Source organism: Aquila chrysaetos, chromosome Z (assembly GCF_900496995.4).
Source record: "Aquila chrysaetos chrysaetos chromosome Z, bAquChr1.4, whole genome shotgun sequence".
Taxonomy (NCBI): Eukaryota; Metazoa; Chordata; class Aves; order Accipitriformes; family Accipitridae; genus Aquila; species Aquila chrysaetos.
Genome location: NC_044030.1, coordinates 75,219,543 through 75,246,095, shown reverse-complemented (window position 1 = coordinate 75,246,095; position 26,553 = coordinate 75,219,543). Strand labels below are relative to the sequence as shown.

At 45.6% G+C, this 26,553-nt stretch overlaps 1 protein-coding gene across 2 annotated transcripts in view; it reads right to left on the bottom strand.

Annotated features, from left to right (window-relative positions):
• The window catches only part of NPR3 (natriuretic peptide receptor 3), a 46,651-nt gene extending 25,937 nt beyond the window's left edge, over positions 1–20,714 (bottom strand). For both annotated transcript variants that reach the window (XM_030004861.1, XM_030004862.1), the window contains exons 1-3: positions 18,294–20,714; positions 13,495–13,617; positions 8,023–8,189 (exon numbers count right to left, since the gene is read on the bottom strand). In XM_030004861.1, coding sequence (XP_029860721.1) covers positions 8,023–8,189; positions 13,495–13,617; positions 18,294–19,008 — 1,005 coding nt within the window. In that variant the 5' untranslated portion in view covers positions 19,009–20,714. The remainder of the gene's footprint in view (positions 1–8,022; positions 8,190–13,494; positions 13,618–18,293) is intronic.
• Positions 20,715–26,553: the final 5,839 nt, after the last annotated feature.

Sequence of the window (26,553 nt, the reverse complement as noted above, 5' to 3'; positions counted from 1 at the left end):
ACCTTAATGGCATGGAACTAATGCAAACCCTCAGGCTGCTGTTAATCATGCTTCCATTCCAAATAATTAAAAAATTAATGACTTGGCTTTGTTATTTTCTTTCACGTACTGGGTATCTGATGAAAGGTGTTCACCTGGCTGATAAACCATCCCTTCGCTGGCATACCTGCAAGGATCCCACTAGCACGGGAAAGGAGAGGTACAGCAGCTATCTCGGAAGATATTTATGTGTACTTGTCAGCAGGCAGTACTGTTCCAGCTACACACATGGAATGTGTCCTCCCACCCTCCAGCAACAGCATCATAATTAACATCTGAAAATTTGAGGATTTACAGCCCCTCCAAAAGGCTAAAACCTCACTCTTTTAGCTTCTTGCTTCCTTATTGACTGTCTGATCCCCGAGATCCTGTCTGATTTTGTTTTCTAAGGTATTCTGTAGTCTGCAGTCTGGTGGGCTAACTGGATGCATTCTGCAAACCTGTGTGCCATCAAATGTAAATGTCCTCCAGCCTACTGAATGTTGCCTTGTTCCTGGCCGCTGAGCGAAGGGTGCCCAGGGCTCCTCACCTGCCCTTCTCCCATTGTCCCGCACCCCTTTCTCAAGCCCCTCTTATTCATTTGCTCTGGGACACAGACAGTCCTCGTCTTTTCAATCCACCTTGATATATTAGTTCTTAGAATGGACTAAACTTTTAGATTTTTGCCTCAGGCTTCTCTTCCTAAGGAAAAACATCTCTGCTAAAGAGGGAAGGGAAGTTGGGAGTACCCTCCTGTGGATTCCTACAGCTCCTTGCATGCACAAGAACACCGATGCCTTTATTCACACAGCCCATCCTCACAGGCTGACTACATTAACCCCTCCACGTCAGAGGAATTGCTAAAAATCCACTGAAGAAAAATCAGAGCTGGCAGCAGGGTACACTGGTCACCTCTCAGAGCCCAGGCAGAGCTCACCCGAGCACTGCTGCTGCCCGCCTTTGCTCTGCCAGCACTCATGCACCGGGGTGACTTGACTCACCCACGGGGCCGGCGTCCCCTCCTGTTAAAAGATCTGTCCCCCTGGAGAGTGAGGCTTTCTCAGAGCTACGTTCAGGTTGCTTAACCTCCCAGCACTCAGCCAGAATAAATGAATGTGCCAACGTAGCAAGAGATCAAAGAGTTGAGGTGTTACTGATTGCTACCTATGCTGCTCGTTCAGGAAGACTTGTCACCTGAATGTCATAAAGTTAAACCTTGCTCTGCTGTCATTCAGGATCGCTTTCACCGTATCAACAGCTCAAACGAGTACAGGAAAGCTTCCCTGAACCACCTCAGTGCAGGATCTGCCCCTGTGGAGGCAACACCTCGTCTGTCCTGGAGCTCTCAAACAAGGAATATGCATTTCTGGCCTTGAAGGACTGTCCTTCCTTTATGTCCCTAAAGAAAACAAAACATGTCTCCTTCGTCTGAACCCCTGCCACCCTCCTAATCAAACTCTCCAACTAAACTGTTTGGCTCAGCCAGATTTCAAACACTAAACTCTTAACCCCGTCTACGTCACTGCAGTGTGAGGCTATCTGCACAGGCGAACCCTCCGCAGCACCCGCAGCGCTGAGGCTGGAGCATCCCATCAGCCGTCTGGCAAGCAAACAGCTCCCACAAGAAAACAGCTTCCAGCTGCCCACCCAGGACCCTGCCACTGGCTGCAACAGCACCCTGACATGGGGCAGGCTCATCCAAAACTCCTGCTTCATGCCTTACTGAGCTAAGGGTTTCTTCCAGTTAAAAAGGAAACTTTCAACTGAGTCTTATTTTCGTAAGCTCCTCAGGGAACAAGGCTCGTACAAGATGATATTAGCTGCTAGAAAGTCAGTTAGCAAATGTCTTTCATTTTTAAAGTGTCATTTTGTGCAAAATCAGATATACAGTCTTTCCTTGCCTTCATTCAAACATCCCCGAGCCAAACCTGAGGACCATTTAATACCAGTACCAAAAATCCTACGAATTTACATAAAAACAAGACCTCAATGGGACAAATTAGCTTTTGGATCATTAGCAATGCAAATGGCATGGAGAGGCATTAAAAACAAAAACAGGTTAATAACTTTGCTCGAAGACATATTTTTCACACTTTATTAGTGGAAAATAAGGTGTATTTCTAGCAAGTACTTCAAAGGGAGAGTGTCTTGCCCATAAATGTCTGAGTGTCTGCTTAGTAAAGTGGAATGTGAATATCTGTGAAACCCAAGTAAAAACATGGGGCTATGGAAAATATACAACATATATATGAAGATCAACTCTAAACTTTTACATTCCCAAAGAGTTCAGATGTTACTATTTTCAGATCTACCTAGAGTTTTATACTATCTCCTCCATGGTTTACAACAGCTTCAAAAATATGCTTAGACAGGCTAGAAAAACTAAACAGAAACCCACTGGAAGAGAGAAGAAGAATTTCTTTCTTTTACTGTCTTTTATGACATCTGTTAATGGCAAATAACATACTATTACACTGTAGTTTTGCCTAGGACCCCAACCTGGAAGACACTAGCCTTTCGTATCACTGAGAAAGCATTGACTTCAGCAAAAAAAAGTGTCTGCTGTATTCACCAAATTTAGCAGTCCAGAGTTCAACACTGCTCTTACAGAAATTGAAGAAACTCATTAATTCCAAGGGGTGAAGGGCTGGTCATGAAAATCCTAAATATGTTTTACTAATAGAATTCATCTTGTTAATAAGCTGGCATGTGAATGCCTTTTTTCCGGCTGCTGAAAGCAGCTTGTGGTTTGCTTTCATTGTTTCTAACACAATTAGCAAAGCACTCCAGCAACTGAATAGACCTATTCATTTGAACAAATTATTCCTTGGCAGGGTTGGGTTTTTGTTTTTTTTTTAAAACCTCCCCAAAACTCTCTCCCATCCTGGTGTAATCAGAAGAGACACAAAAGCCTGCCTGTCATTAATCTTGCTTGCCTGTGCCTGAAAAAAGACAAGTGGGATGTACACCACTGAATACATTACATTTTCAGCGTCTCTCTCAGAGACATGACTGAATTGCTCACTTCTCCCAACCCTTATCTTAGCTGGTGTACAATCCTAATTAAAAGGCTGACGTAAGGAATACACATGGGGAAGAGTCTGGCATGGATGTTATGGATGAGATGATAAACTTTATGAGCACAGCTACCTCCCACATAGCTTTTGTAGTTAACTGTTGGAGCTTGAACAGCTGTTCTTATGTGGACCATTTCTCATTTCAGAGGGCTGAAACGTTAAATAAAACAGACTTGCCCTTTCTAATAGGTAGTAGCATCTCACTGATCTAATTAATCTACATAGCTCATTCTTTCACTGAGATAACTTTACTGGCAAATCAAGCTCCAGTTCGCTTCTCCTGCTGCTCATTTTCGGTGTGAGCATCCACCTCGCAAACAATGCTGTCATGTAGTTAACACAGCAGAAATATTTGTTTAATTAGTTACATTTTCAGCTTTTAAATGAGAAGTAAAAACAAGCCACGGGTGGTCTGTAACCTCAGAAGAGCAAATATCCCAGGCTGTAAAATCATCCCAGCTCAGAATACTGGGCTGGACATAAAAAAAGCATTTATTGAATCCTAGGCCTGAGTGAGGAACAGAAGGTGCATTAAGAGCTTTCAAACTGCAGCCTACTGCCAATTCATTAAGTGTTTGGCATTATTTAATAAAAAATGGCATATGCATATACTTCAACTGAAACGCTATTTATTCATAAACATTTTTAACTAGACTATCTGTTGGGAGTTATTCACACACCAATTCAGAGACAGTTTCAAATTCTTCCTTCAAGTAAATGCATGCAATTCCCATTGCTGTCTGCCTCACCTAGACTATAGGTCTGCAAGCAGAGCTTGTCCTGTATTTTGCAATTAAGCCAAGAATCAATTGGTTTATAGAGACCAGGACATGTTGCTGTTAATGTCTTGGTAATGCATTAACATTAAAGAAGTGAGAAAACTGCTAAAATTTGCGTAATAGCATTAAAGTGATTCTACTACCCTTACGCCTGAACCCCAAATTTGAATGGATTTTTGAAAAAATTCCTCTTTTTTGGCTATTTTATCAGAGAATTCAGTCTCCAGGTAGGCATGAAATAAAATGGCCAGGCTTTCTACAGAACTACAGGATGTTTCTTGAAACAAATCGTGACACTATTGAATGCTGAAACGAGGGCTGAGCAGATCTGATGCTTCAGCCCACAGTTCTTTGGGTTACGTTAACATGACAGTAACTGCTTTCAGACTCTGAAAGTGGTGACCAAGCAAACTAATAATATTTGCTAACGGACTCAGGCAGCTGTTGCAATGGGATGTTGCAATGGGACATTGCAGACAGGCAACATCGTCATTTTTAGCCGCATCCTGTGCAACTATTACCTACCCAAATACTTCTAAGATGCTTTCTCAGAACCTCTCTGCCACTCTTATTTTCGATGCTGTCTAGTTAAAAGGTGCTTAAGGAAGCTTCTTCCTTCACAAGAGAGATTCCTGGAGGAGTTAGAGAAATTGCCTTTTCCACACTTTCCCGCTCACTCACAAGGAGCAGGTTCTTCCACGTTCCCCATTTCCACAGCATAATGCCCATGCAGAAACAAAAGCAATTTCTGACCTGGGAAAGATGAACCCAGAACACATTTTTCTTTCTTCTGTGTGATTTCATAGTTGGAGATGAAGATGGCCAACACTCTTTAACCTGTTACTCCTCTAAGAGCCGTACGTGTTCTCCATCTGGCAATTGGACAGCAGCTGCTGTAGGACTTTGCCCTTTCTGCCTCCCTTATCTTTCCTTCTGTCATCTGCTTATTTTTCATTTATATGATATTCTTTTTTGGTAGATAATAATGCCTTTAGGATTAGTGCTGGCAAGAGGCCAGGACAAAATGGCAGCACTAACTACTTTGGTTTGAGTTAGGGTCACTGCAAGATAATTTAGACCATGGACACGGGGCCCCATTTTCCCATGACACTGGAAAAATCCACACAGAGAAGCAGAAACACTGAATGCTTCAAATCCAAACCTCCCTGAGTTCATCCTCTTGGGACACAGACTGCAGAAAAGGATGAGGATTATATTTCAACACCCGTGGATAGGACTTGAGATGGACTTTACCACCGACTATCTTTCCCCAGAGTTTTTGTTTTCAGGAGCAGAATCCAGCAGAGAAAAATCCATCTATGTCACTTCCCACCCAGTCAGCTGAAGGACCTCTCCCTCCCAAGCTTTCCTTGGAGGACATAGCCTTGCTCCGCGCATGCCTAGGCCAAAATTGCCACTTTCTTCCCATGCTGCCAAAAGAAGCACCATTAATGAGGTGCCCACTAGCCACATACCTTTCAGAGAGGAAGGAACTGGCCCTCAGTTTGGCTTTTTATTTTTCCCCATTAGTTTTTAAAATGGAGTTTTTTCTCAAGCCTGAAGGCTGCCCCAAAATGCTTCTCCTCTGAACACAGCAGCAGGACAATCAGTTAAGGGAATACGAAGCATCTCTTTCCCACTGTCCAAAGTGGGGAAATGTAAAATTCATCATAAATAAATGACGAAAATCAAACCAGATTAGTTAAAATTCACACACTGTTAATGAAGTAACACAGCTAATGTTTTTTGCTATGCTCAACCCAAGGCTACCACTCTTAAAGAGGTTGTATTCTCCCACTGGGTTAGAAGGCTGTGAGAAAGGAGGTAGGAGAGTCTCTGCTGAGATCTAAGTTAAGCATTTGAAACCAAACCTCCTTCCCCCATAGCCATGATCTGTAGCTCCTCCACAGGGAGCCCCAGATCCTTATGGCCTCCACCACGAGCTTCCCGTCAGTCAAGGATTGATGTTTCAGATGGCAGGAAGCTGTGGTAGGTGTACATAGATCAGAAGTCCTCCCTCTGCCCCCACAAGAAGAGATTGGGAAGGGTGCAGAAAGCCAGGTGGGGAGCAGGAGACGCAGCAGCAGCCCCTGCCTGGCCCTAACAAAGGCTGATGGTTTTGGGTGAGGGAGTACCTGGAGCAAGATTAAAAGCTCTGGATCATGGGTGGGAATGGGATATGGGGAGAGGCAGCCCTCAGAGCCCGGCAGCAGAAGGGCAAGGACAAGGCAGAAGGGAGCCAGGCACCCACGCAGCTGCCCTGGGACAGCCAGGAGCAATGCCAGCACGGACGGCTGATTGCACAAGCAACCGTGGAGCGAGGAAAGAGAAAAGAGGACTTCTGGCAGTGGGTATGCAGCTGTGCAAGGAGTCTCCCCAACAACCACATTAGCCTGCAAAATTTCCCCCCCACTGGCCTGAGGGGATTTGCTGTCTCATGGATCCACTTCTGCTTGACCCTAACAGCTTGCATCTATCCAGCATCTATCAATGCTGAACTTGCATAGGGTTTGCAGTGGGCCCCCTTCTAAAGAACAGCAAAGCATCCACTTGCCTGCCTCCAAACCACCTACAGACAGCATCCTGAGGTCTTGGCAGTTTAACACTTTTCTCATCTGGAGAAATGTCACACTGCCCAGACTACAAAAGCCACAAAACTGTGGAGGACTGGATCTTTAATATTCAAAATCACATTTCTAACCAACCACAACCAAAAGCACATAGCATATCTTCAATGTACATAGCTTGCTAAGTGACACCTGCAAAAGGGCACACAGAGGGAAAAGGGAGGAACAGCACAAAGTGCAGTCCCACGCCTTCTTCAAAACTCATTTAGCAGGTTCTTCACCGAGCAGCACATTGAAGTCGGCAGTTGGAGTTTCTCCACTAACCCAAGGCAAAGAATGCCAACAAAAGACTATTTCTGCCTGCCTAGACTTTGAAGGTTTCACAGGAAAAATATAAGCCACTGATGTGATTCAAACAAATTTTAAGTAAAATATTTAAATAAAATATATTCAAGTTCTAAGAAGCGTAAGTTTTCTGAAGACAGCTGAGGTCATGCAATAAACTACAGGAAAGATCATTTATTAACACAACATTCAAGTTCATCAGCTTGTGCTTCACACTGAAGATGATGCCTCCACCTGTGAGGGACACAATGCTTAAAGCAAAGAGATGAGGTACGTGGGAGCTCCTAAGTGGGAGCTGGCAAAGGAGGGGTTTGGGTTGCTTTCTTGAGTTTCAGGCGTAAGTTCCTAGCTCTCATTTCCTACAGCTAAAGACTGACCAAACTCTCTTCATGCCTCTTTTCTTCATAAGTGTATTTGGAAAGTTTATTCCCCACCATGGGGAAGGCTGACTGTCTGGGAAGTACTTGTATCAGCATGCAGAAATCCCTATAGGTATGTGCTATACATTCTTGCTTTCACAAAAGACTTTTCTACGAAAATGCCTAACGAACTAGCTTAGCAGTAGCTCAAAAGCAATCTTCAGAGGCATCTTCCTCCTACATTTGGAGAGATTAAAAAAAGACATACTTTCCCACATCCATCTCTGGAGGACAGTGGCACTCTCCTAGGCTTAAAACAACTCACAAGGACTATACTGATATTTTAGACAGTTTAAAATACACAACAGCAACAACCTAAATATGCTTAGTTGGGAAATAAAACCACTTTTCTCATTCACATCAAGAAAAACTTCATCAGATGCAATACAGAGAGTGTAACTTTCTGAGATCTGATTGTACCAAAAAAAAATTATTGGGAGAAAACAAAAAATAAGAATATAGTTCTTTGCCCGTTAAAAAAAGACAAGTGATTGGTGGGCAAGGGAGAGAGACCTGGCAATCTGCCTTTCCACAACCTTCCTGCTGATGAACAAGGGGATGAGCACAGGACAATTGGTCATGGATGGTGGTGCACAGCACTAGTGCACCTAGATCAAGTCTATTCTTACTATTTGCATTACCCACAAAAAAAAAAAAAAAAAAAAGAAAAACAAAGGAAAAAAAGAAAAGATATTATACAGGCAACAGTGGGATTTTACAACTGAACGCAGGTGATTCTGTCCTGGTCAGGTCTCACTGCTGCTTTTGCTTTAATTAGGAGCATGCTAAGACCTAAGGCCTGTCATCAAGTACTTACATAGTCATCCTCATGCAGACCTTGCTTCTGAACAGAACTTTTCACCTCCAGGGAAAACTTCTCAAACTCAGGCTTCACGGTCCTCAGCAGAGTGACAGTTTGGAGGTACGAGTATGCCTTCTTGGCTTCAAGGTCATGTTTGTCTCCTCTTCTCCAAGAGCCGTTTCCTAAGGGGAAAGCAAGCATATTTCCAACTCCAAATTAGGTAGCATTACAGGATTGCCATCCTTTTTCCACCCAGAATTCCCCTCTCCTGCACCCTGGGGAGATGGCAGAGTACAAGGGAGAACTGAACCTGCTCCATGACATGCAGGAAACTGGGAAGGGAGGAATGACTCGTGGGAAGTAAATGTGCAAACAGAAGGACAACTTTACTCCCATGCTGTGCTTGCTTATTTTTAAAGGGTGGGATGAAGCTTAAGCATGAAAAGACATCTCGGAGCAAAAAACATGTGCCAGATCTCAAACACAGAGATATTTAAGTGAGGAAGGATTTGACCACAAAGTTTTTGTTAGACATCACTCCACCAGCAACACTCTTGGACAGTCAGAAAGGCATCAGTAAAGTCAATAGTATGATCGTCACCCCGAATGGGAGGCAGATGGTGCAGCTACTTCTCCCACAGCTCTCCCACTACAGTCAAGGAGAAAACCATGTGTGCAGTGGCTGCCAGACCAGACCTGCTCTTAGCAGAAAAGAAACACATAGAAATAAAATGGGATCCTGCACCTAGGGTATTCCAGACCATATGATGGCATGTTCAGCATACAAAGCTGGGGGAAGAAGGATGGGGGGATGTTTGGAGCGATGGCGTTTGTCTTCCCAAGTCACCGTTAGGTGTGATGGAGCCCTGCTTTCCTGGAGATGGCTGAACACCTGCCTGCCCATGGGAAGTGGTGAATTAATTCCTTGTTTTGCTTTGCTCACATGTTCAGCTTTCTCTTTACCTATTAAACTGTCTTTATCTCAACCCATGAGTTTTCTGTTTTACCCTTCCAATTCTCTCTCCCCCATCCCACCAGGGAGCAGGGAGTGAGTGAGTGGCTGTGCGGTGCTTAGTTGCTGGCTGGGGTTAAACCACGACACTCAGACCACTAGTAAAGTAACCAGATTTTTAAAAAGCAGGACAGACGACTGGTTAATTAGCAGAGGAGCCCTTCTGCCTAACAGGGCCTGACCTTAGCAGGTCCTGAGACCCTGATCCAAAGCTTCACGAGATCAGTGGAAAGGTTCACATTGCCCTGGACCAGGTTTTGTACTATTCTACGTAAATGAAAAATAAGAGGCCTAGAGGGAACAGTGGTAGCCCTAAGCAATGTGCCTTTAAATGCTTACAAATAATGAAAAGCTAGACAGTCATTTTATTTTTTGAACAACAGCAACAAACCCCAGCACAGCTAAATAAGCCAAGCTGAAGACTAACACTAAGCTCCCAAGGGCAACCTGGAGGCACATGGGACCCTGAGATGAGAGATGATGTGGCTGCTTTGCTTGGGTCGAGGACCATGGTGTCATCTGGACCAAGAGAAGCAAGTGGTTTGGGAGGGGAGATGCTAGCGGAGACAGAGTCCAGGCTTCAAACCCATGGTGCTTCTTGCACAGCACTACCAGCTGTATCATGTGCCTGCAAGAGCAAATTCATGGACAACCTTGGTCCCCCTGAGGCACGTGAATACAGACCTTGCGTTTTGTCCTACCAGTAGCCCGGCACTGCTGTTACAACTTTTTTTTTCCCTTCTATTTTTGACAATAAATGTAATTGGAGAATTGCTCTGCTTCCTCAGAGAGCACAGGGGAAGAAGAAAGAACCTGCATTTCTCCAGAGGACAAGTCTTTCCTCCTGGTGCTTTTGACTCCGGGGCAGCTCCTGTCATGCCCAGCACAGGGCGAGAGGCACAGGACCACCTGAGCCCTTTTACCACTCTTTTCCACCCCAGGAAAGCCTTATTCACCACAGTTCAGCACCAGCTAGGACTGTAATCTTTATAAATTCCAGGAACCTTGCCAATTCTTAATTTCTTTTTTTTTTTTTTTTTTTGGAAGTGATTTCATTCTCTTAGGAAGAAGCTTTAGGTACATCTGCCTTGGTTTAGGGATTTATTTCCCAATACAAAGTTGAACTAGTGAAAATTACTTACGCCAGGACCCTGATTACTTACGCCATCAGACCTGATGGAAACACTGGCAAGCAACTAACATCCCACCATCTGGTTTCGCCCTCAGAGATGGCACTCTTCCCTTCAGTGCCTGTACCCTGTCCTTGTCACTGCTTTTGAAAAGAAATGCACATCTGGCAATTCTAAGGTAGCACGTCTTGCTAGCCTCCCCACAAGAGGGGACAAGCCCTGCCAGAGCCTGGAGGCTGAAAAGCCTCTGCCCCAGCTGGGTAGCTGCATTTCAGAGGAAAATTCAAGAGGGATATTCAAGAAGTATGTCATAGACTACAGCACGGAGGGCTTTGCTATAGCTTTGCATTTGCAAATTCAGATGGCTAAAAAGAGTGAGATTGTAGACAAAAAAAACCCCAACGATAGCACTTGTAGAATGTGAATAAGTTTCTGTCCTGGACACTATACATATTTATTTTTAAAAATCCTGACACTGGAAGCAGGGAAGGTACACTTGCATAACAGCGTTCCTGGAATAATTTACATATTTAAATTCCTTCATGGATTATTTTGCAGGAGGTCATCTTGCCACAGTACTTATGTGCAATTGCAGCCTTGGCATTTAATACGCCTGTTCTTCTGAAAAATTAAAAATATTCAGAACAGAGGGCAACAACAAACTGCAATATGGCCATCTGAACTTAAAGGCAAAGTGCCAATTTGCCAATCACACCCACTCTTAGATTTTGTACCTTTTGTAAGGTACAAAATCTAGTATCTCTAGGTACCAGCAACAAGGAATTTTGGGGGAATCTCTCTACATTTCTCTTTTATGCTTGCTTTGCACATGTGATGACCATCTGCACAAAAGTCAACTTCTGACGCACAGTCATTTCACTCTTTCTGTTTCTTTGTGGATGTGTTTCCCATGAAAATTGGTTTAAAAGAATTATTACTTAGAAATGTCAGAAAATGCCGCATTCTGACTACACTACAACAGAAGACAAGATAGTTTTCATTCATCCCTTGGAAAAGCTACAAGAAGACTGAACTACCTGTGATGCAAAGCAGGATGGTGCTGAGGCTCCCACACGACTGTGGGGCAAATGGGTATTGCCCCCATCACCGTGCTGCATGGAGGTCCCACGCCAGGATGGCACAGCGCTGCCCTGTACACGGCTGAACCAAGTGCCGTCTCCTGGGGGCTGCATCACTGGGGACACCCGCCCCACATCAGCTGTGATGCCAGGGTCCCTCCTGGGGCAGGGTGCTGAGCCTGGGGATTGCAACGCTGCGTCCTGCAACCACCGCTACCTCCTAGCAAATATCATCCTGGAAAGCAAAACCATTCCAAAACGCAGCAGCCGACCTCCTGCAGCTGCAGCTCTTACGTGAGCATCCTCTGCTCAAGAAGAACTTTGGGTACTACCTGTCCCAGCCAGCTTCAGCACTTCCCAGGTAGTCACCGTGCTCATTTCAGCCAAGGCAAGGAAACCATCAATCATTTGTAGGGGATGATTCATCTGAGCCACTGCATACACCTAAGGACGAGGTGAATTGCTGTCCAGAGGCGCCTACTTCTCTCCCGTGACTCCAAAGGGAGCAAAGCTCACACACAGACATGTACCTATGGCCAGATGAATCGCTTCTGATGCACTTCTACTCTTCAAGATGAAATGCAGCAGTAGTGCAGGGGTAATGAGCCACCACCAGCAGCCAGAGGGGTTATTTGATCAGTGGTTTCTAGTAAAGTCAAGCCTGCAAAGCTCCTGGGGTCTACAGAAGGGCCAAAACTTCAGGGTTTTGTGACTACCGATACTTCAGCTTTTTGCTCTGGTCCTGATTAAGGCTTCAATGCCAAATGGTTTTGTTTACATTACAAGGGATAAAGTCACTCCAAATTCAACTCAACAAAAAGAACACCTTGATTTGAACCATTGGCTTTGATCTTGTTCTGCAACTTTATCTTTTAGTTACTTAAGTGATTTCCTTATTACCTGGCACAACTTGGCACTTCTTTAGCTAACCTAGAGGATACATGTAGCAGTATCTGTATTTCTGTATGTATCTGTATCTCTGAATTTAAACAGCTACATATATTCATTATAGAGCTTTTCAACAAACAGCACTGTTTACTGTGAAATAATCTCAGAGGTGGTAGACAGGTAACAAAAAGTTTATGCAAAAGAATATAACTTACAGTTAACTGATTTATTAAACAAAATACATCATCCTTTTTTGAATTCAGTTGTTCCTGTTGGTCAGCTTTTTGAGATTTGAAAGAAAGAAAAAAACCCCAAGTTTTCCCTCTTTCTCAACTCCCACTTGGTTTTCAATTTGCAATGAATTTGTTATTGTGGTGGGTTAGTTAAGGCAGCCTGCAGGGGGGAAATTATTTTCTCTGCACCTGCAAAAGAGGCTGCTCCTTTCAAAAGCCACATTGACACTTCAATAAAACCTAGTTCCCAGACATGAACTTGCCTCTGTTTCAGCCATCTGATGTTGTTTAAAACTCAGCGAACACGTTGCTCCAGTATTACTTTGAATTTAACTGAGACAGCTGTAGCAGCTGAGAGCAGATTTAGTCCCTGCCATGCTCTGCCATAATATCAAATGTAACTGAAGGTAGGTATATTTCAAAAAGCAAACGTATTTAATTTACTTTTTAAAGTCATGTTTTAATTTGACAGTTCTGATCCTTTTGACTTAGGGGTGGAATCAGCCACTTTTATCCGCCCCACTCCAGTAAATCTGGACTGTCTGTGTCCCATCTGGTGCTCTCCCTTCAACACAACACTGCTGAGTATTTTTGCAGGTGCAGTTTCTGATCAAAAGCTGACGCAAATTAGATGTGTGGATCCCCCAGCACAGAGACGACTTCTGGAGACCCAGGGCCTGCAGCTGCCCATAGCCCTGGCGATTGCTAGTGCCTCCTTCCAGCCACCTGCACAGACGGCAGGCCACGGGGCAGCCAGGAATACCCCTGCCCTGAGATTTGGCAGTCACAAGGCTGGGGATGGTGCAAGCCACGCAGAGCTGAGCACGCACACTGCAGCGTGGGGTACCCACACCTGGCTGCTATAACCAGTGTCTCCGTCTGGTGCTGCTTCTGTGACCCTACAAGTTACTAAATAAGTAATGCCTATAGTGTATTTGGCATCTTGTGACCCACCCAGGGGCAACTATAGCCACGAGGTCCATTTTATTTCCCGCAGTGGCCCAAGTGGAAGAGAACTGCAACGATGGGGAGAAACAGGGCTGTATTCTGGGACTCAGTGCTGCATATTTTGAGGCTAACAAATCTAAAAATATTACCAGGCTTACAGAAGACTTTGCAACACACTCGGGCAGGAAAAACATTACCATATGATGAGCTGTTGAAGAGTTCAATATTGAAGAAAGCGTAGTCCCCGTTGGTCATTCCTTGCCGATGAGCAGCCAACATGATGTTCCTGATTGTGTCACCGCTGGCACACATGATTACAACTAGTGGAAGAAAATTAAAAACACAGATAAGAAGCAGTTCAAGAACTTCAGGGAACAGCCTGTTAAGCATGAATGCTGCCAGAGACAGTGACCCCAGCTGTCCTCCCAGCATTGCAACAAACTTGACAACGCAGATGGCAAACAAAGCTGATTTCCCAAACAGCTGACAGAAGACAGGTACCAAACACAGTGAGGCTTCCTCCTCCCTTGTCTCCTCTCAAAATACTTAAATAAAGCCTGTGTGTGATCTAGCCTTTTCCACCCCTGCAACATGTGATAAGTTCGGGCTCCAGCTTGCTTTAGCTGCATGTATTCGTAGAGTTGATTGCAACCATAAACCTCTGTTGTTACTTCTAAGTGGACATAAGACAATCTGAAGATGAAGAATTAAGATGATAGAATGACATTAGCATTTTAATTTCCATACCATTGAACAGTTTGGTGCCTCTCTACAGTTAATGGAGAGCAGCATCTCTGCAGCTGTCTAGGGCCAGTGGTATCAATCTTTCCAGAACATGACCTTCTCTCCAGAGAATATACAATAAGCCTAGGCAACAACCTTTGATGGGACACTTAATGCTCAGAAATGGGAAAAGCAAGTGCCACTTTCTGAGTGTGAAGATTAAAGACGGTTACAAGATTAAACTCATTTATCACAGACCAAGAGCTAAGCAGAGGCTCTGCTGCTGCAACAGGACCCACAAGCCTGCAGGTGTGCTCCGTGTGGGCACCAGGATCCACAGTCTCTTCCCCAACCTGCTGGGCAGGAGGAACTACTCCCCTTGCTACCCCTTCCCTCTGCAAAGGGAAAGCAGAAACTCAGGCAAGGTCTTCAGCAACAGGGAGACACCTCCCACACTGAGAACATTACACTATAAACTTTTATATAGGTTCACAAGACGGTGGGTATGAAGCTACTGACATGAGAGGGAGCAGCAAAGTATTGTACCAGTGCATGCTTCAGGGCTATATCCTACAGCAAAGTCATAAGAGATCCTGTTGGGACGATGATTCGAAACCAACTGCACGCACGTTTCCAAGAACGCCGTCACGCATGGCCAGGCTCAAAAGCTACAATAATGTACGCAAATATTTTCACCCCAACAATAAAACTGAATCAAAACCACATTCGGCTTTTCTGGGTAGAAGTGTTTGCTATTATAAGAAATGAAAAGGCCAAACAGGCCAAATCTTTTCGCACACAATGAATCTTCTCCCATCGCGTTTCTGGTTGGATGCCATCGCAGGCATAAAGCTCCAGATGTGCCACTGGGGTGAGTCACGTTCGGTACATCCCCACGCTTCAGGAGAGTTATACCATGCATAGCTCTATCCTACTGATTATAGCAGAGTAATATAATAATTTCCAGAGCAACAGAGCAAGACATATTTCATGACCATTGTGAAGTATATTAGCATGAAGGAAAAGAAGAAGAAAAAAAATTTTCTTACAATAAAATTTGGATCAAATCTTTTCCAGATGCACATCAGGAATGAATTTGACTCACTGTTCCTAATTTCAGTATAGGTGAGAGATTTCCTTTTGAAATGTTTCCTTGCTGCCCTCCCAATTCTCCCTTGACTTCGCCTTTATAATTCACATCTATCATAAACCGTAATCTGTAGATGGAATCAAAGAGATTCCCACAACACCAGTAAAAGACCTTGAGCAAAAGGAATAACAAAGAGAGTGGGGGAAAAAAACCTACTTTAAAATACATTAAATCATATTTTGTAAGCCTCTAAAGGAATGTAAGGGAAGTAATATTAACTATTTGGATGTGGTTTTTAACCCAGCAGGAGAGCAAAGATTACATATTTCAAAATTTTGAAGCAAATAAGCTAAGGGCATGTCTTCCAGAAATGTAAATTATGTGTATTTAATCTGCATCTGTACCTGACTATTGTGTACATACAAATGTGTAAGTGCAAACACGTACAAAATTTTCTCCCTCCAGTTTAGTACACACAGACCACAGTAATTTTAATACTAATATTCTGATTTTATTGACGAGGATTATTGACTCATCCTGCAAATACTTAAGAGTTTAATTCCAGTTAAAGGAGTAAGTGTTCCCTTTGCTACGTGCATCCCTTGGACTACATGCTTATGCACAATGCATTTAAGCACAGTCCTGGGTTTGTAACTGTTAAGGCAAACCTGAGCCTACAGCATCAAGACTGCAGAGTAGCTAACCGAGCCTACAAGGGAGCTTGAACTACTAACAAAATTCATTAAAGACAAGTGGTTAACTTTTATCATCATATTTTTCACCATGATTTTGTTGTGGCTCCAAGGACTGACCAGGCAGCCACTGGCAAACACAGGTGCATGGCTGAGGGCACCCCTGCCTCCTGGACCCCCGAGAGCTCAGTGCACACCCCCAGCCAGCAGCAACCTAACCCGCGGGGCCAGCCTCTGCCCCGGCTGCCCACAGGCCAGCTGGTGGGGCAGCTTCTTTCTCAGCCCTGGGAGAGTTTCAAGCGGGTAACCTGTATCTGCTTGAAAGCCCACTCCCACTCGGGCAGCTCAAGGAAGCCCAACCACTCGCACTCAGGTGGACCAACACCAGCAGCAATCTCTGGAAACAGAGAAGGTGCAGGGTCAGAGCCCAGGACAGTGTCACAGTAGGTGAGCAAACCAACCAACCAACCAAAAACATTTCTAGAAAGTGCTTTGGACAGTGCCACGTCACCCACAAGCCCTGCTGCCCCGTTGGGGGGACCTCCAAGGAGTCCTCAGGAGAAATGAAGACCTCATCTGGTCAGCTAAGGCACACGGTGCATCCTTCACATGATATATGACTTTTAAAATACTGTGACAACCTGAAAGATGCCGTAAGCAGCAGGACCACCCCTTGGGCCCCAGTGAATGTGCCAGGCAAGTCCTGCGGTCAGACTTTGAAGTCAGAAAGGCACAAGTGGTAGCTGAAGGGCCCCACTTGCTGCCTTTCACAGTAGCGGCATGAGCCAGAGGACAAACGAAAGAGGTGAGACAGAGGGAGGGACCCCACAGGGCACAAGGCAGGGAAAGAAGTGAGTCAGCGGGCTGCTTTTGTTCAGTCATTTGCAAGTTACAGAATCATGCAAGACCAAAGGTCTCAGCTCAGCAAAGCATTTAAGCCCAGGCTGAAAGCAAGCCTCTCTTCCCTGACTGTCAGCATGGTCTGAAGAGCAGGGTTGTCTTTAGCCATCAGTCACATTCCCACAGCATAGCCATAGCTCCCTATGGCTAAGGGTGAACACTCGCCTTTTCCCGCTGTAAGCATGCTGTTACGCTCTTAGCATCTGGAAAGCTGAACCGCCCCCCCGCCTGAAAGTTGCACTGATTAAAAAAGAAAAGCATCTTTCCCCACATAGTGGTTTGCTCTAGCACTTACACATTTCTTTCTCTCCATTCAGTATATTTCCCTGAATGGCACTTACTAGGAAAGCTTTATTTTAAGCACCTGCTTCGGTGAATAGAGAATTAAACAGCCATATGCTATTAGACCTCAGTTATCTCACACACGCTCCTGCACACGTTAAGGATTTCACAGCAGCGTAACAACATCAGCAGTGCAAGGCTGCTCCGTCTCCAGCCCACGGCACCATTACACCAGTTGTGCCAGTCACGCACGGCATGATCTTTATCGGTCCCATTTTGATGCTATTTTAACATTCTACAAACGGGGATGTAACAATTTTACAAAGCACTTTGTACATCTATGCCTCTTTTGGAAAACAGCTAAGGGGACTTTCTTTAACTTGATCCTGCGGTCCACTTCTGGAATACACCTTTTCTTCTTTTGCAGTACCTTACTGGGGAAGCCTGTGGCTGGCAAAAGCCTCTAACAGAAAACGCCTTTTTTGTAAGCCCACGTATCCACATGTTGCTCAGCGAGATCTCACTTTAAAACACATCTAACTACAAATTCCCACATCCCAAAGCACTCTGAGCATTTTACTACTTCATGATGCAAAGCCAGTTCATCCAGCCCAGGGGTGACTTTCCAAGATGTTTTACAAGCCATTTATCTCCACGGTGTTTTGCTAACAGTTGGTGGCAATATTACTGCGCGCACTCACGGGTTTCGCATCCACACATCCCCCAAAATGACCGCTTCCCCTAAATGCATTTGTTATTTATGAGGCACTCGACGGGGCTTCCAACGGCAGGAGCTGGGGAAAAGGATCCCCCTGGCAAGACACAGCAGGGTGAGAAGAAAACATCTTTGCTTTGACTTTGAACTTACTTACAGAGAGTCACTGCAAAAATCTCAGCGAATAAGCAACAGATTTGCCGCTCCGCTGATGCGGGCGATTTGGGGCAACCCAGACCGCTGGCAGAAAGCTGATTTCTTACTATGCCACACAAAACCCTCCCGGCGCGGTCCCCGAGGGCGAGCCTCCCTCCCCGCCGCGGGAGGCAAAACTCTGAGGAACTTCTGCGGGCACAGATTTTGCCCAGGGCAGCTGGTGCCCCTCTGTCGGGGGATGCCTGGCCCGGGGATGCTGGCACAGCACCGCAGCGAGTTGGGCAGGGACGGGACGGACGGGACGGGACGGGACGGGACTCTTCCCTCCCGCAGGACTTTGGCTCCCCGGCGCTCCCACCGCCCCGGCGCCCCGTCCCTGGCCCCCTCCGCCACCGAACACCGCGGAGGAGCCAAGCCGGGCGCCCCGCCGCCACTCACCCCTCTCGCCGGTCTGGAGGGCGCGGACGACGTCGTCGAGGTCGAGGTGCCGGCTGCTCTCGTCGAAGCTGTGCACGGCCATGTGGAAGGCCTCCTCCTGGAAGACCACATGGACGCCCTCCATGGCGAAGTAGCAGCTGCGCTCGGGGTTGCTGTCGCTGTAGAGCAGCGTGGCCCGGCTCCACTGGTGGTGGCGGAAGAGGGCCAGCAGCATCTCGCCCATCTTGGCGTAGGCGGGCGCGACGCGGGTGAGGTGCGAGTACTCGCCGCCCTTGGCGCCGAAGCCGGCGGCCAGCGCCCCCGCCGACAGCATGGGGACGTCCCAGTGGGCCGCCAGCCGCGCCACCGGCGCCGCCGCGTACTCGCAGACGGGCCCCAGCAGCAGGTCGGGGCGGCGGCGCTGCAGGGCCACCATGTCCACCAGGCTGAAGAGGGCGCGGTTGCCGCACGCCGAGTCCTCGTAGGTGAGCTGGAAGGCGTAGCCGGGCGGCAAGCCGGCGCCGCTCTCCCGCAGGCTCCGCACCGCGTACTCGATGGCCGGCCGCACCCGCCCCAGCGAGAAGAGGTAGGCGTCGTCCTGCGGCAGCAGCACCAGCACCCGGATCAGCTTCTCCTCCTCCGCCGCCGCCGCCGCCTCCGCGCCCGCGGGGCCGCCGCCCAGCGCCGCCCGCGCCGCCAGCACGCAGCAGAGGCTGCCGAGCAGCCAGGGCGGCATCGCGCCCGCCCCCCCCGAGACGCCCGAGCTCCGGCAAACTTTTCGCCGCCGCCGCCCCCCGCCCCTTCCCCGCCCGCCTCGAAATTGTTCGGTCGTGCTTTATTTCTCAGGTGTTTGGCGGATTCACAACCTGCCCCCGCCTGCGGGTTACGGACGGAGCATCTCGGCTCCGCTTTTCTTGTTTTCTTATAGATATAGATTGTTGTTGTCGTTGTTAATTATTTGCCTCTCCCCCCCGCCCGCCCGCCCGCCCCCCCCGCCAGATCCCCCCGCGGGGCTGCCGGGCTGCGCCCTCCCCGCTTAAGTAGCGCGGGAGCGGCGGCGGCTCTCCGCACGCCCGGCGCGGCGCGGCCGGGTTTGTGCGCAGGGAGGAGCCGGCCCGGGCGCTCCCGCCCGCCCCGCCCGCCCCCCTCCGGCGGCCCCCCCCCGCGCCCGCACACCTCTCCCCGGCGAGCTGCGAGCGTGGAGACCGCCGAAACCGCCGGCCGGGCGAGGGGGGTGTGTGTGGGGGGTGTCCTTATCGCATATGCAACACTTCGGTGTGTGCGTACACGGACCTTCCTGCTCGGCTGCCGCCCTCCCCGGCGGGCAGGGTCGGGGAGTAAGGGATCCCATCGCACTGTCATTTTTGTAAAGGATTTTGGGGGGGTTGAGTTCAGCACGGTTAAGCCGCACAAGGGAAGCGTTTCAGCCAGCCCCCCCCCCCCCCCCCCCCGCCCAGGTCTTAGGGGTCGGTGCTCGGCAGGGCTGGGGGATTTGGGGAAGGGGGGGTTGCAGCATCAGCGCTGGGGGATGCAGGCAGCTGCGGCAGGGCGCAAGCAGGGCTTCCCGGCTCCTCGCCCGTCCGAGATGCCCGTGCTCAGGGACGACAGAACCCGATGGGGAAGCTGGCACTGGATCCCTGAGCCCGGATCCCTGACCCCTGCCCGTGTTCCTCTGGGGTCTTTCTGAGACCCCCGTGGCAAGAAGGCCCATACACGGTTTTCCACCCATTGTGTCTCAGAGACAAAGTTTCGTGCCCCAGGCAGCAGGGGGTTTCCCCAGTGAAGGAGACAAGTCCTGTTCTGAGATTATTTTCTTGGGGAAAAAAAGAAAAATAACTTTTTAAATTATCTTGACAACACTGCCTAGTCAGAGCATGTTAAATGCATCCCTGTGCTCACTGGCTGTAAAGCTGCTACGCTTAAGATTTTGTTAGTGTCCATTTAAAATGGACACTCCTGTTCTGGAATAAAGTCGATGCGGAACACGCAAAATGTTTTGTGAAAGAGGCTTTGGAATACCTGATGCTTTTTGACAGCAAAATCCTAAAGGATGGCTCTCTACGGAGATTTCTGTGCTCCCTAACAGCACACATCCTCAAACCCAGAGCAGGGCTGTGCGGTTTGATGTTTTATGGTTACTCGGAGAGTGCCAGGTTTGCATTCGAAAGGTGAGTGAACTGCTCCTGGCTTTACAGAAGGGGTTTGTTTAGTTCAGCACAGAGGTCGTTGTCAGGGCAGTATGTGTAAACTTACTTTTGTTGCTGCCCTCACTGTGCAGTCTATGAATGGGAAACCTGCGCTCCAGGGGTGACCATATGCTCACCTTTAAGATGCCTCGACTAAAATGAAAAAAGAGCTGGGAGCGCTTGTGCAATTACAACTGAGAAGTCGAATGAAAACAGCAAATAATGTACAGAAATAATCGTCAAAAAAAATCTTTTTTTTCAGGAGCATTTGTCTAATGGAGCTCGGTAAAATAAAGAAGCTCAGAAATTCAAACATGGGTAGCGCCTCTGAGAAATGTGCCTCTCACGTAGTTTTATTTGATTACTGAATCGAACTTCAGAGTGTTCTTGAAGATTACATAAACATCCACCCTGGTGAAGCTGGCTTTGTATGTTCCTGTACTGTAAGTTATGTCAGGCATTTTTTGTTGTAAATGACTCCATATAACAGAGTGGAGATTAAGCAGAATGTTACAATATACAACACACCAGCCATCTTCACCACAAAGCTTGCAAAAACATTTTCTTAAGACACATTTTGAAATGCTGACCTTTGTAGTCACTGCTTTATGGTGACCCTACAGATGTGTTTACAACACCGAAATCTGGATGGATCTCTCTTGATTCCCTCCTTCCCCCACCAGAATATCGTTTTCATTTTATGTGTGAGCTCCATACTCTCCTAGCTGTCTTATTTGAGCATAAGCTGTGTAAACACAATGGAAGAGATAGTAAGCCCATAAATCACAGGGCTGCCATCCCTTCACACTGGCTGCTCCTTGTGAGGTAAAGTACTGCTGGGAATGAATAAGAGTGGGAGAAGCAGTGCCAGCATGAGGGGGAAAAGAAACAAAAGGCATCTAGCCAGTACTGTGTAGCAGTAGTAACGTCGAAGACCAATTGTGATGCTTTCAGAAAAGGATTTGGCCAACAGTTTGTGGTCCTCACTCACCTGAGCAATTGCATTTAGCCTTATGGGAGTCACAGTGTCTCTGCGGGCCCAAAGTGTTGTTAATATTTCGGTTGTTTCCCTTCACCACAAGTGGTTTTATAAAGAAGAATCCCAGCCTGTGATTGATTTATTTTTCTGAGCCAGAAAGTTATGCATGAGGATTTACTTGTTAATCCCAATTCAAAATGCCACTTAATCCACCTCTTCATTAGTTCACTTACAGTATTTTCCATAGCTATAAATTCAACATTTCTCCACAGACAGTTTTTTCAGCTACATAAATGCTTTTTAATAGGAACAAATCCTGCAATCGTGAATCAGTAGCAGGCAGAATGCCCGCGGACTGCAGTGAAAGCAAAGATTTCAGGCTGGCCTTTTAGGACTAAAGTCATTTCAGACACAGGCTTTTTTCCCCCCAGAAATAACTCATACACAAATCAAGAATCACTTGACTCGCTCCAGCTAGCATTAGCGACAGTCTGAGCTGCCTGCTGCAGATTAAGAAAATTCTTCACAGACAGGTTCGCTGAAAACATAGTCCCCCCTAGAGGTTGAAAAGACAAAATATTTTAACATCATCTGTACCACAAATATATCCTGCCATTCAGACTTTCAAGTTCTTTCCTTGTGTTTCTGCAAAGCTATTCTCTTTTTATTTCAAGGAATCTGTACTCTTCTGGAACACACCTAAGGGATTTCTACTGCGAGATCCTGTATCTGGGTGTCTCTTTTTGTGTTTTGTGGGTTTAACTTCCTATACTTAATGTTATGTAAAAATGCAACGAAGCTTTTAGCTGAAAATATTGCAGCATGAAAACTCAAGACGAGCCGATCTGATGCTAAAAAATTAAATGAAAAGGGGACATGTTTACTTCTTTTAATTGACACCAACTTCTGTGTAGATATGTATACAAGAACTACAAGTTGACAAAACTACACACACAAAACATGAGCGTACATGCATACATACAGTAATAACACTTTGCAGCACTTGCTACTTTTGCTATCTTAACAGCTTCCACTTCACACCACAAAGTAAGGTAAAGGCGGGCAGGTGGATGTCATTTTTAGTTTACAAATGGGGAGAATGGAACTTGGGAAGGCAAACTGTGATGTCCCAGAGGTCTAGGGTGATCTCAAGACCATCCCTTCGCTACACTGCTTATCTTCACTACCACTGCTAAAATCATGGCTAGATGGTCCTCAACAGTCATGCAGTGCTACACCTACCCATCCTTTCCCACTGATACTGAAAGGTGAGCTGAGATGCGGCCCCACGAGAGGTGTGCTGTTCAATTATGTAAAAGCAGATGCTAGGTTGAAAAAGACTGGCCCCCCGCAATTAGTCACAGATTCTGCTGATGCTCCTGGAGCATATTTCAAAAGCACGTACTCCTCTAAAGCATACAAATTATGGGGCTAAAACCCTACCTGATAACCCAATGTAATCTGATCAATACTTGCTGTGTTTCCTCACATCTACAGGGGAATATTGAATGTGAGATAACAGGGTGAAAGACAACAAATCAGGAAATTTTTGCAGAGATACAACATTCAAGGCGAAATGCAGGAGAGCTGCCATGGCTTACAGAAAAATCCTGCTCTCAGAATTGTCTTAGGAGCTCCCAGTCTGGCATAAGAAGGATTATGACAGATACACATGTTAGGGACATACCCTGATTTATCAAAATTAGATTATTGACAACTGGTATGAGTTACAGCAACTTCAGGAGGGCCCAGCTTAATACCTGGGGACTGAGACAGTATAAATCTCAGTCAGCAAGTGTGTCTTCTAGCAGTTGTATTTCTGTGCCCCATGTAGTAATAGAAAAGGAACTGGATCCATACCTTCATTTCCGTCAGAAGACTTTGGAGACTCCCTGAAGCACTGCCCTTCACTGCATGCAGAAACAACATCAATGACCTTAAAGTAGAGATGTCTCATTAGCTGTTCCATGATACACTTTCAGACACCTCATTTCTTCTCCCCTTCTTTTTCAGGTCAATCCATCTGGCACTATAGCAGGGATAAGTCAGCTCTGTAAGAAAAAGCTGAAGATAGGCAATAGATTTGCTTGTGAAGTTGTGAGAATAACCCTATTTTACAGTAGCAGCCCGTCAAGACAGCATGTCTAGATCATATTCCATGTTTCCTTTCCAGTTAATGCCCTAGTCCTTGTGAACAATAAACTGTCCACCTTAGTAATGAATGTGTCTAAATATACGATACATTGCCAAGGAAATATAGGCCTCATTCAGATTAATGTTAATTTTAAAATACAGAGAAATACTTTTTCATTTCTATGATGCTACTAAAATTGTCACGAATTGTATATAGCATTTTTCAGTTTCTAATAACTCATCACCCGTCTCAGGAAGGTTATCCTCTGATAACTGCAGGAAGAAACACTGCAATTTCTACGAGGGATAGGCAAAATCATCTTTTGAAGTGTTTCAAAATAAGAACAATGTGCACAAGATTGTATTTCTATTGGAAGTTAATTTCTCTTCAGTAGTCCTACGACTTCCAATTCAAAGTAGTTGCTCTAGGCATTATTACAAAGCATGTTTTTCTTTCCCTCCCTATGACTACTATTAATGAAAAAATAATTACCTGTATTTCTGCAGTCAAGGCATGCCTGCAGCTGCAACAGTAACTTTGCCACACCTATGCTTTTCATTTCCAAACTGAAAGAAAACTAAAAAAGACATGACTATGGAAGAGGTCCATAGTTTTCAACAAACACAGCAATAAGGTATCTTAGCTATTACAGTGTCGTTAGCTCTACATACTCTAGCCTGCTTGATATTGCCCTTTATATAATGGCATTGCATACAGCCATTATATATAAACTGACATGTGTTTTGGTAGCTTATCATTTTAGTTGAACATTAACAGTTTGGGTTCAAGTTTTCAGAATGTGTGTCTACCATGGCATTTTTTTGTTGTTCTAACTTCAGCTGGAAAAGCATGGCCATTCCTCAAGAGATTAAAGAAATATTCATTGTCTTACATCTGTAAAAAACTCAGGCAACTTCTTTTTGTCTCTGGCCCTTCAATTTGGGGAGCAGGGAGAGGGGAGGGAGCCTCTGTGTGAGGGACCAGCACATTAAAATGTGTTTGTGTTTAACCAGGTGTGAATTCTAAGGTTGGAAAGACTGATGTTCCTTCAAGCAGTCCTACAAGCAGCAAAAGGTTAACAGCCTAAATCCAAGATTTCATCACCCCTGTGTGGGCACCATCCCCTTGCAACTTGCTTATCACGTTGCACTGTCCATCGCCAGCAACTGAGCTTTATCCCCACCCCAACCCTGTAGCCAGCCTGTGACCCAATGGCACATACACAGCACGACACAGATGAATACACTTGCTTTGGGCCAGGACTTCAAGGCACCTCAGCTGCTCCAGACTGCTGCACGAGGGTACCAGAAATAACACTGAGAAGCCTCATTTTGTTTTCTTTGTATAGTCCAGGGGAAAGCTGGACTGATTCTTCTGCCTCCTCCTGAGCCATTGCAGTGCTGGCAATTCTCCACGGACAGATGGAAACAGTGATTCCTATTGGTGTCCTACCACAGATTTCCCAAAGCACTTTGCATGCTTCACAGAAAGAAGACACCCTGGGTAACAGGAACCGATCCTTACATTTTATATTCAGTTTGGGCAACATTCAATTTGGACCAATTTTTTAAATGGTTGTGATTAATAATAAGAAAGTATGCTATTTTTGCATGGTATTTTAATTACAAAACTGTGATAGGGAGAACTTAGTCTTCTTATTATGTATAGATGTATATCTCTTGAACTCAATCTCAATCCAGCATCTGCAAACTGTAGCCTCTGAAATTATACTGACAGCAAGCAGCAGAACAAGTAAAGGTGTAAGCATTCAAAGGCCAACCAGAAATCATGGACTCATTTCTTAACATGGCCTTACTAAAAAGAATCAGCTGAGCATCAATTGCCAGCATCGGCTTTGAAGCAGTGCAACACTTGTGATCTTCCCTGAAAGACAAAAGAGGAAATTTGAAATGACTGATCAAGCTGAGCATAACCCAAGTCACAAGTGGAAATAAGAGGATTAGGCCTCACGGGCAACAGAGTATGGCATTACTCATAAATCCACAAATGAAAAAGTTCACTGATTGTATAGCACAGTTATTGATGTCGTGCAGGTGTCATTTCTGTACCACATACAAACAAGAGCCAAGTGCTCTTCTGGGTTTATTGCAAATCTGTGAGTAATACAATAATCTACTATGGAAGTTGTTTTGTGGTGGTGTTGAAAACAGTTAACAGAGACTGTTAAAATAGAGCTCTTAATTTTGAGCCAGTCCCCAGACTTGGTCCATCAAGTTCAAGTTTTTTCTTTGTTTTTATAGGAATTCCATGTAAAACTCTTAAGTGTAACCCAACTATAAATTCAACCACTGGCAAAGTTTGGGATTTTCATTTACTTTATCTCTTGAAAATATTTAATGCTGTACTGCCACTGGAAAGCTATGCCTGATCAAGTAATTTGTCATCAACTGAACTTCAAGAAAAAAGGAACAGAATTCCCCAAAAGGACAAAACAGCAGAGTTCCACCTTTTTGCGACAAGATCAAAATTACAGAAAAACCCCTCAAAAATGTGGATTTTTCCCTTGAAAGTCTTTGTGAAAGAAGCTCCTTCTTTATGGGTCCACAGACTAGATCTTTGCCTGAAACTTTGAGAGCAATGATGAATTATGAGGAATGACTGCATTATACTTCAGATGAAATCTTGTGTAGCTAGGTGAAAAAGTATGTCTGTTTTATCTTTTGCTCTAAAAAAAACCCTAAACAACAGCAAAATGCAGTGCACAACAGGACTTATATTGTCATTCTGTAAAAAAAGGGGACCAATATCCTGAACAACTGAAAGCAGGTGCCTCCAGTAAACTATCGTCTCCATAGAAATGAGAGGCCAGTTTGCCAGACTCCACTGACTTGATTTGAGCTCTACAGGGTTACTGCTCAAAGTGTTTGATTTTCACAGAGTGAGAAATATCTTTCCTTTCTCTTCCATAAATAGTAAAGATTAAACTTCTTTTCATGGCTGTTCAAGGAGGAATAATACATT